This window comes from Gasterosteus aculeatus, chromosome 9 (assembly GCF_964276395.1).
Source record: "Gasterosteus aculeatus chromosome 9, fGasAcu3.hap1.1, whole genome shotgun sequence".
NCBI classification, from domain to species: domain Eukaryota; kingdom Metazoa; phylum Chordata; class Actinopteri; order Perciformes; family Gasterosteidae; genus Gasterosteus; species Gasterosteus aculeatus.
This window is the reverse complement of record NC_135696.1, coordinates 7,218,177-7,228,832: the sequence shown is the minus strand read 5'-3', so window position 1 is coordinate 7,228,832 and position 10,656 is coordinate 7,218,177. Positions and strand designations below refer to the sequence as shown.

Below are 10,656 nucleotides of genomic sequence, written 5' to 3'. Positions count from 1 at the left end.
AGATATGGGTCGATAAACAATTTGGTGCAACATGCCTAATGGAAACCGGAGTCATTTAATATATTCACCTGCTTGTAAATCCTAGAGATTAGACCCTGCTGTCTGGAACCCGCCCACCAAAGGTATTATGCAATACTTGATACTTAAAGACATCCGTTCCAAACCCTGAGCACATACTCTAAGGTTTTATCACTCAGCATACTCAACACCTGCACAACAGGATCTCTGCTGCCTTTTACAAGGCTGGTTGACGTCTTTGATTCAAGTTTGATGTTAATGAAAACACTTACAATAAAACAAATGTTTTTTCTCTTCAAGAATCTAGTTTTCAACAAACGATGTGCAAAGCAGTTCCTGATGTGGCTGGAAGGCAACGGTCTCAGACAAATGCGCCTCTTAAACTGGGATAATCATCTTACATTTTAGGTAATACAATACAAGAGTGCTTCTAGATATAATCAAAAGACATAAATCATGAATCTTACTCAATTAATAAGAGCATGTTTAATTAGGAACCATGGATTTTGAAAAATAACTAGAAAATGCATGTCCTGCTGAAAATGAGTTGGAATGAAATAGCTGAAAGCTGAAATGAATTTTAAAAAATAGCTGAAATTACAGAAAGTTGAGGGGAATTTGAATACATTTGCTGAAATTACAGATATTAGAAAAGGCAAGACAAGGCAATTTTATTTGTATAGCACTTTTCATACACAAGGCAGACTCAAAGTGCTTCACATTATAACATTTCATACAATAAAGTGAAATAAAATGCAGGAACTAAAAGACAATTAAAAACAGCAACTAAAATTATAAATTAAAATCTTATTTAAATTGTTTAAAATTAAAGGCAGAGGTTACAAGTGCAATGTAGGTAAAATTTAGCAGAAGGCGAAGCTGAACATAAAAGTTTTCAGTCTTGTTTTAAACGTGGTCAGAGTTGGGGCAAGTCTTAAATCTTCAGGAAGTTTATTCCAGCTGTTTGTTGCGTAGTAACTAAATGATGCTTTCCCATGATTTGTATTTACTCTGGGAATCACTAACAGATTGGTGTCAGAAGATCTTAGTGATCTTGAAGGCTTATGTAGTGGAAGCATATCAGTGATATACTTTGGCCCTAAAACATGTAGTGATTTATATGTGAGCAGTAGGATTTAAGAATAGAAGAAGTAGAAGTTAAGAATTGGTGTAATGTGCTCACATTTTTTGGTCTTTGTTAGAACTCTAGCAGCAGCGTTCTGAACAAGCTGGAGCTGCCTGACAGGTCTTGAGCTGACATGAGCCCTCTCGTGCTACATTTTTGAGGTGGTAGTAGGCCGATTTTGTTACTGATGTGATGTGACTCTCCAAGTGTAAATCTGAATCCATAATAACCCCCAGATTTCTGGCTTTATTTGATGTTTTCAGGGACAGAGAGTGAAGGTGTTGGGTTACTTTAAACCTTTCTTTTTTAGCACCAAATACAATGATCTCAGTTTTGTCTTCAATAGCTGAAATTAATTTGAAATTGCTGAAAATACAGAAATGGGAGAAGCTGCATGGAATTTCAATAGATTTGCTGAAAAAGCAGAAATGAAAAAAGCTAAAATAAATGTGAAATATTTAAAAAAAAATACAGAATAAAATATTATAATACAGGAAGTAGGGAAGCTGAATTTTAATAGAATTTCTAAAAAATACAGAAGTTGCTGGAGCTTAAAGTAATTAAAAAAAATACAGAAATAACAAAAGCTGAGATGAATAAAAAGAGGTTTTAAATTGTTTGTAGTAATATTAATAGTAGTTTTAGTTATAGTTATAGTTGTAATTGTGGTATTAGTAGTACTAGCAGTAGAAGTCGGTTTAGTATCAATAGCAGTAGAACCAGCTGTAATACTAACACTATTAGCCATAGTAGTATTTGCAATAACATTAGTAGTAGTTGTAGTATTAATAGCAGTAGAAATACTAGTAGTATGGTCGTAGAAGTATCAGTTGTAGTACTACTAGAAGTACTAATAATATTCTTAGTTGTTGTAGTGGTATTTGAAAGAGCAATACGTATTTCAACGAAACCGCTTCATTCTGAGCTTCATGGTTAAGGTACAGATAATCATTGAGGCTTTTATTTCGAAATGATGGAATTGGGTGAGGGGGGCTTGGGAGACAGAATGTTTCTTATTCAAACTAAGAAGTTATTAATTGATAGGCCTCCTCACAAACATTACAGTAAAAATTCCCTCCATGGGGCTTTTATTTTGAAATTATTGGATTGGGTGGGGGGGTGTAGATAGAGGGAGGGAGGGTGAGAGGGTGAGGAAGGGAGGGGTGGTGAGGAAGAGAGAGAGGAGGAGAATTAGACAGACAGACTCAGTGTGTTTACATGGTATAATTTGAATCTTTGCTTAGTCGGACTATGCTTTCGGGGCAAGTGCTATTATCCCATTGCAAAGCAATAGTATGTATATGTGTTGGTAAGTGAACAGGCACTGAGCTCACCTAAGGGGACCTTGTTTAGAGACAACGGGGAGATGTTTTCGCGCGCTTGGAAAAAAGTAAGGAAAAGAGTGTCCCTGTAACTTGCCGCTGATGCGCACTTCTTACCTGTGTTCACGGAGGAATAAAGATTTTCTTAAAACTAACGCACGGCTGGGTGTCACGAATGTCCATGTGTGCTACAAATACACACTCGTGTAAAACTCAGAAACGGAGCAAAGAACTAGTAAAACATAATCAGTGATTTTGAAAAAAGTAGAATAGATATCAACAAGGAGTTTTTTTCATAAAATAGTTGAGACTTGTGTCAACATTTGAAAGTTAAAATGGTGTCTGTAGCTGAAAATTGGCAAAGCTGAAGAATCTGAAAGTTGAAGAAGTTTAAGAGGATTTGAAAAACGATCTCCATTGGAAAACCATGTTAAAATATTAATGATTATTTATTTATATAAATTCAAGCTTAAGAGCTAGAAAGCTGAAAAGGCATAGAACCGCTCCCGGGAAAGAGCAGAATGTTTTAACATTTGAACGGTTTTAATAGCTGAAACTGTGAAGGAGTTGAAAGGTGGCGCAGAATAAATAGAATAAGTCGAATAAAGATTGAAAGAACAATACTTTGAATGCTTAATGCATTCCAACAATTACAGGCGTATCACACTACTCAGCCTCCCGGGGAAAGTCTACTCCAAGGTGCTGGAAAGGAGGGTTCAGCCGATAGTCGAACAAAGGATTGAAGGAACAATACGGTTTTCGTCCTGGTCGTGGAACAACAGACCAGCTCTTTACTCTTTCAAGGGCCCCCGAGAGAAAATGAGGGAGTGAAGGGGTCCCTACCCCGGGCCATCCGATCCCTGTACGCCCAAAGCGAGAGCTGTTTCGGGTGCTCAGCAGTAAGTCGGAGGCGTTTCTGGTGGGGGTTGGCCTCCGCCAGGGCTCCAATCCTGTTCGTGGTATTTATGGACAGGATATCGAGGTGTAGTTGGGGGGAGGAGGGTCTACATTTCGGGGGGCTGCGTATTTCATCGCTGCTTTTTGCAGATGATGCGGTCCTGATGGCATCTTCTGTCTGTCACAGAAACTTAAGCCACAGAAATGTAACACATTTATCTTTGCTTTGATTAATAAATAAAAGGACATTATATGGGTTTGGTTCAAGAGCTTTTTTTGTCAATGTACTGAGTCAATGCACAGGCTTAGTTATTTGGCGTCAGGTTAAAACAGTAAAACCAAATTTCACATGGCTAAAATGTGATTTATAAAAACATAGCACAATTTTTAAAGTTCATGTGAAGTTAAGATAACCAAATGTTTAGTACCTGGGGGTGCTGATGAAATGGACCAGCTGGATGACAAAGACATTCAACAGGCTAATTTATACATAGCACACATAGACATTTATATATATACACACACATATATGTATATATATATACATATGTATATATATATGTATGTATATATACGTATGTATATATATATATATATATAGAAAGATTGAAGGCTTTCCGTATCAGTCTGGCCGCCTGATGGGACATTCTTGTGGTTGTCAACTGCGTGTGAGGTTTCTGGAGACATCTGTCCCATTCAGGTCTTCGAAAGTGGTTCTCTGTTTTCGCTCTCGAAATGGGAATTTCAGCTTTGCTATAAAGCTTTTTATCATTTCTTCGGCATGATTGACCATTTGCTTGAGTCTTGTGGGTGGAGTCGTGTCCTCAGACTGTAAGGTTTCAGAGGTGTTAGAATTGACTCTGGCTCTAACCTCTTCATTGATCATGCTACTCAACATTTCTGAGCTCTGATCCCTGATCTCGCCTTTGACTTCCAGGACATCTTTGAAGCCTTGCATCACAGTGTCACCCACGTCCTTGACTTCAGACATGTTTCTGGTCCTTAGATTGTTGATCATGGCTTCTGTCAAGACCGTGACCATGTTTTCTATCATGTCGGCCAACAGCACTTTGGTGGTGCTGTCTGGGGTGCCATTTCGCAACAGTTCAAACTGTCCTGGAGTCACACTGTTGAAAAAGGACTCAATAAATGGCTTCACGTTGTATTCTGAGTCCTCCATTTTCCCTGTCTGTGATGTTTCTACTCGATTCCTGTTTCTTTGCATATTTTGACAGACTTTCCATTTTTTTGGAGATCTCAGGAATAACGACCTCCTCTTACCGCTGAGAGCAAGTTATGACCAGATGTTATAACTATAGAATCACATCAAAGGATATATGCGATGACGTACAACGGTTGCTAGGAGACGACTACGTCACCGACTGACAGCTGATATACTGTCAGAGCGATTATCGTCATTACAAAATGCGTCACAAAATGCGTCACAACTACAGAAGTTATAATACATACAACATAACGTTTTCAATATGTAGCCTCTGAAAGGCTGCAAAATAACAACAACATATGGCTACTGTTTACAAATCAAGGAATAAATGTATAGAAACAGAATCTGCTGCTTGGTTGGTCTTGTTTCTGTCGGGCCAAATTTGACATTTTATTTCCAACCACAAAAAGACAGCAGGCCTAGAAACTGTGCTCAGTACTGTTGATAGCGATGTATCTCTGCACACAACAAACAGTCCATCAATGAGCAAAGAAAGAAACATATCGATGCTTGAAAACATGATTTGAAGATCAGCCGACAATTTAGTCAAAGCAATTTCTGAAGACACCAGGACCACAGAGAGCCTTCACATCTTCAGACTAAAGACACACAAGCTCTTCAGACTCTACCTCGACTAAAAGACTAACAAATTGTAGCACTTAAATTGTACTTGTAACGTCACTTATCTATAGCAGATTGTAAATTGGCTTATTAGAGGAAATTGCACTGGTTTCTTGTTCTTCTGAGTTTGTATCCCAATGGTTGAATGCACTTACTGTAAGTCGCTTTGGATAAAAGCGTCAGCTAAATGACATGTAATGTAATTTAAGGAAAATGCCATGATTTAGCTCAACTCAAAAGCACGAGTTTAATGCTTGTGATTTCTGCATCTCGTCCCCACAGGGAGCGTCCTGCAGCCGTCTCCATCGCAATCAAGAGCAGGGTGAGGGTGCAGCCTTTTCATTCACACGATGCACTGCCCTTCAGGGGGCAGAATATTAACACCTCCTCTTATCATGTGTTCATCTACAGCCAACGCCACGGAGCCGGACTTCAAGTCGAAGGATTGGGTGTTCCTCAACTACACGTACAAGCAATTTGAGGGAGGTGGACTGCTTCCACCGTCTCGATGTGCATCTGAACGATGTCTGCAAGGAAACCAGGGCACAGTTGGGTGTGACGCTCAAGGCACAGGGAGGGATCAGGGAGCGAGTGTGTGAGGGTGAGGGTGGAGGGTGTACCTGGCATCACGGTGTGGAGGCCCTTACGGTGCTCGTTGGTCACACCGCTCTCGTTGCACGCTTTGTCCACGAAGTGGTTGATGAAGCGCACCACGGAGTTTGCCACGTCGGAACTCTCGGCATCTTCGAAGCAGCTCTCCGTGTCGTAGCTTTCCGCCATGCTGCCCGCATTACTACATAAGACCAGGGGGATAAAAAGGTTTCCAAACTCTCACAGACCCGCCTGAGCTGGAAACAAAGCAGTGTTTGAATGAAGCCGTCACACACTCCAGCCACCAGTTCCGAGTGGATTATCTAACGTGGGAACAGTTGCTCCTTGTTGGCTGAATCACATGCAATGTTTGATCTTGACGACCTGCATATGGAGCTCATGTATGTTGTCTTTAAAGGTGTGTTGTGTAAAGTACATAAACCTCATGTCCCACACTGAACAGCTTGCTTAGAGATCTTGGATAAAACCCAATAAAAGGGATTTTTAGTATTTAAACGTTCGTACAATCTTTTTTTAATTGACTTTGGCTTTATTTCTATTTTAAAGGACGAATGTTGATTTGGTTGTAAATATATTCCATGAACAGATTACAGACAGCACATATCAATTAATGCCTGTCTCCTCATAGAGATGAAAATGACATTCTGATAAACACCAAAACAGCTCAAATCAACTTTAAGTGGAATTGTGTTATGAAGATATAACAACGCTTTATAAAATGATTTCCTTTCCAAATGAATGATTCTGAGCAATGTTTGATAAGAAGATTTGTTCTGGAACAGTTTGGTCAGGAACAACAGGGGAACAACGATCATTGCTCTCAATATCAACGATACAGTGATTTCAACTATATTGGGAGAAGAAAAGTCTATAATTTTCCGGCCGACCTGCATATTTTTACTTACAACTCTGATCCCCTTTTCATTTTAAAGATGATCTTCATTGCCGTCTTTTTTAGAGGAGCTGGAGAATGACAGGAAAGTTCGTGAGAACGAGGCAGTTCGACAGCTGGCCGTAGCTGTTTGTGACGTAGCTGTTTGTGCCGTAGCTGTTGCTGACGCTTTCCACGTGTACGAGGCCGGTGCTCCTCAGCATGCGGTCCTTGCTGGTGTCCAGCGGCAGCAGCAGGTAGCTCATCCTGTGGAGACAGGGGAGAAGCAGTCAGACCCTCATTCATCACTGCAGCACTGAGCTCAAACACACACTGTGAGACCAACTGTGGGCAGTGAAAAGTCCACAGAGGAGGTTGGAGGTGGAAGTGGAAACTGTCTCACCCAACACCAGCTGCCGCGCCGTTCATTATTCAAATGAATCGAACCGTTTTAAGAACTGGAATTGAACTACAGATTCAGATGTAACAAAGAATCCCTCTCATTCCACAACCCGACTCACCCAACGGAGGCCCAGACGCCACCATGCTCTTGAGCTCCGCTTGAACCACAGGAGGCGCTGTCTTGAGTTTGGCGGCGGCGTGGTCGGAGAAAAGTTCCACCGTCACCTCGTCCAGCATGGGGAACAGCGTCTGACTCTGTGCACTGTTCTGGCTGTTTTACGACGGTCGTTGCACTTTTTCGACAAAGAAATCCACCAAAAAAACTGACAAACAATAGATTAGGTCAACCATCAGTTATGGACAGACACAAGTAAATACCAGAAAGACTGTTTTGTTATGGGTAGTGTTAGTTAATAGGAGACACATGTTCATAAGTGTTTGAGCTAGAGTTTGAAAATGGGAAAAATGATACATGATAGTGTGAGTCTATATGTTTGTTGATCAAGAGAGCACTAGAATTATTATTTGTTGATTAAACTTGCATAGGTTCTTTTGCAAAGCAATAGTATGTATATATGTTGGTAAGTGAACAGGCACTGAGGTCACCTAAGGGGTCCTTTTTTAGAGACAACGGGGAGATGTTTTCGCGCGCTTGGAAAAAAGTAAGGAAAAGAGAAAAGAAGAAGCGGAAAAAGAGTGTCCCTGTAACTTGCCGCTGATGCGCACTTCTTACCTGTGTTCACGGAGGAATAAAGATTTTCTTAAAATTAACGCACGGCTGGGTGTCACGAATGTCCATGTGTGCCACAAATACACACTTGTGTAAAACTCAGAAACGGAGCGAAGAACTAGTGAAATATAATCAGTGATTATGAAAAAAGTAGAATAGATATCAACAAGCAGTTTTTTTCATTGTGTCAACATTTGAAAGTTGAAATGGTGTCTGTAGCTGAAAGATTGGCGAAGCTGAAGAATCTGAAAGTTGAAGAAGTTGAAGAGGATTTGAAAAACGATCTCCATTGGAAAACCATGTTAAAATATTAATGATTATTGATTTATATAAATTCAAGCTTAAGAGCTAGAAAGCTGAAAGGGCATAGAACCGCTCCCGGGAAAGAGCAGAATGTTTTAACATTTGAACGGTTTTAATAGCTGAAAGTGTGAAGGAGTTGAAAGGTGGCGCAGAAGAAATAGAATAAGTTGAATAAAGATTGAAAGAACAATACTTTAATCGCTTAATGCATTCCAGCAACTATTGGTATAGTATTGCTGTAGTGATGCTGGGTGTGAGGGGTCAGGACTTCGACTCAGGTGCAGAGCAATAAGGCAACAGAAACTTCTCTCTAGGTTTGGAATCTTTTACTAGGAAAATAAACTAATGCAAGACAAAGTGTGCACAGGCAAAGGCGGAATCCACACGCTCTTGTAGAAACAAAAAGGAAGAGAGCCTGGCAACGAAGTAAAAACAAGATTACCAAAAACAGCACTGGGAATTTCAAACTACAAACATGCACCTCTAGGAAAGACAAAAGATAACCTGACACAGACAAGTGGGGAACTGAGGCTTAACTACAGGTGGAGGTGATTGCAAACTAAACTCAGCTGTGGGGAGAAACAAAGGGTGAGAAACTAGATACAGGAAGTGCCGTGGTTACGAAAATAAAAACAGGAAGTTAATCTTCACTGTCTCTTCGAGTCGTCACACTGGGTTGGGCGGGTTCGGGTTGAGCTTACTAGAAGAAGCTGGGATCTAAACTACTACATAATGTGTTATTTATTTATAATATATATAATATATAATAATATAATATAATTTATGTTTGTTATAGATAAATAGATACATTAAAGAAAAAATCACTGAGGTCAAAAGTTCATTTCAGACATTGGCTTTTTATGTCCATAGTAACCGTGTTATTGGTTGAATGTCAACACACAACGGAGCATCCAACTTTGTGGGTAACTGGTTGACACACTCGTGTCAGACTGGCGGGGGCAGGAGTGTTAACTGGATTAGCATGCATACACAGTTTCATCTCTCACTCTGTGTGTGCATGTGTAGTTTTGTGTCCGTACATAAACAGTATTTCTTGCCGCCACCATCCGGCCGTGAGGCTGCCAAGTAGAGTTCCCTCATGTCTGATAAATGATGTGAAATATTCCCCTCCTCAGAAACTCAGATCATGCTCACCGTGTTGTGCTGTTATTGGCCGGTTATCCCAAACGGCATATTCGCTTTATCTCGTTTAATTTTCACTTTGTACAGCTATAGTGCGTATGCGCTGTATGCATGTACTCGCTGACGCACGTTCCACGAGGGCCGGACTCCTGGCTGAGGCTGACCTCGAGCTGGCCGCCCCTCTCTCTTGCCTTCCTGTGCCGGCCCCCCGGAGTGACATAAAACCTGACTGGACACGGCGCCGTCATCTGACTGGGACCAAATGGGCCATGAGTAACGACAGGGAACACCCGGCCCATTGGCTAATCGTCCTGAATAATGAGCATGGCTCTCCTCTCTGATTGGTGTTTGAGGTTGGCAGGTCCACAGTTTAAAGAGCGGTGTCGCTAAAACGGATTTGTCGGACGAGTGCCGAGGTGGCAGGAGTCAAACCTCCATTTGCCGTACACACACACACACACACACACACACACACACACACACACACACACACACATACACACACACACCATGACAGGAGTAAGCCCTTGCATGCTCAGCTCTTCTGCAAAGCAAGGCTTTTGTTTCTGTATTCAGGCTGCAGTGGACGTTCTTAGCTATTTTACAGAGACTAGACTATTTGATTCAAATCTCTGGGCTGTTGTGAAAGCAGGTGAAGAAATTGCATCTGCTCAAAAAAGAACCACCTGTTCATTTTCAGACCTAATTTAAAAAAAGAAAAATAGCGGCCATTTCTAGCTTATACATTTTGTTTTTTTAAGATGTTTTGCGGCCCAGACCTGTACCAAAGAACAAAAACAAGCAAAGGGAAAATGATGGTTTCACTGGGCTTCAGAAATAACCCAGGCCCCATAGTGGCTTTTTGTTGCACGGGCCTTGACTTTAGGTCGGCTGCTAACTGAGCTGTAGTACGATTTTGAGTGTGGCTACCTGCTACTGGTTTCCCACTGGTTGTCTTGATTGGGTTGTCAAATTGAAGCCAGCTGCTGTGCAATGTGCAGAACACGGGCCTGATTGCAGTGGAAAGCGGTGCCGACAGAAGACGGTGGCAGTGAAAGAAACGTGATAAATGATGAGGCTTCATGAGCTCAAAGATCTCACTCTGGGCTGAATTTCACTTGTTTTAATATCAAATGATGATCTGAGAGTCTTAGTCCGTAGTGGGATATAACAGGGAACAAAGCAATATGGAGGAATGTTGAAATTAAAGGTTGTGCAGAAGCAAAGAAAGAATGACAGCGTTGCACTGCACGGAAACAGCTTCCCGCCTGAGGGGAGTGAAAACAAATAAGCTTAATGTAATCTATTTTCAGACACGAAGAACACACATTCGTGAGAAAATTCTCAACTATTCTGCTGGTCCCCTGAGCTTGACCAAGCTTTTCA

At 41.0% G+C, this 10,656-nt stretch overlaps 1 protein-coding gene across 1 annotated transcript; it reads right to left on the bottom strand.

The window, feature by feature from the left end:
- Positions 1-5,015: 5,015 nt before the first annotated feature.
- LOC120824845 (myotubularin-related protein 5-like) lies at positions 5,016-6,307 on the bottom strand. Its single transcript, XM_078108865.1, has 2 exons — positions 5,830-6,307; positions 5,016-5,736 (listed from the first exon to the last, which is right to left on the bottom strand). Exons 1-2 carry the CDS (start codon positions 5,987-5,989, stop codon positions 5,666-5,668), a joined length of 231 nt encoding a protein of 76 aa, XP_077964991.1. The 5' UTR covers positions 5,990-6,307; the 3' UTR covers positions 5,016-5,665.
- Between the last annotated feature and the right edge of the window lie 4,349 nt (positions 6,308-10,656).

Bases quoted from the DNA above. Each gene is read 5' to 3' on its own strand.
- LOC120824845 (XM_078108865.1), bottom strand. From the start codon at position 5,989: ATGGCGGAAAGCTACGACACGGAGAGCTGCTTCGAAGATGCCGAGAGT. The intron at 5,737-5,829 runs GTACACCCTCCA...GTTTCCTTGCAG, and splicing joins CCTCCACACCGTGATGCCAG to ACATCGTTCAGATGCACATC.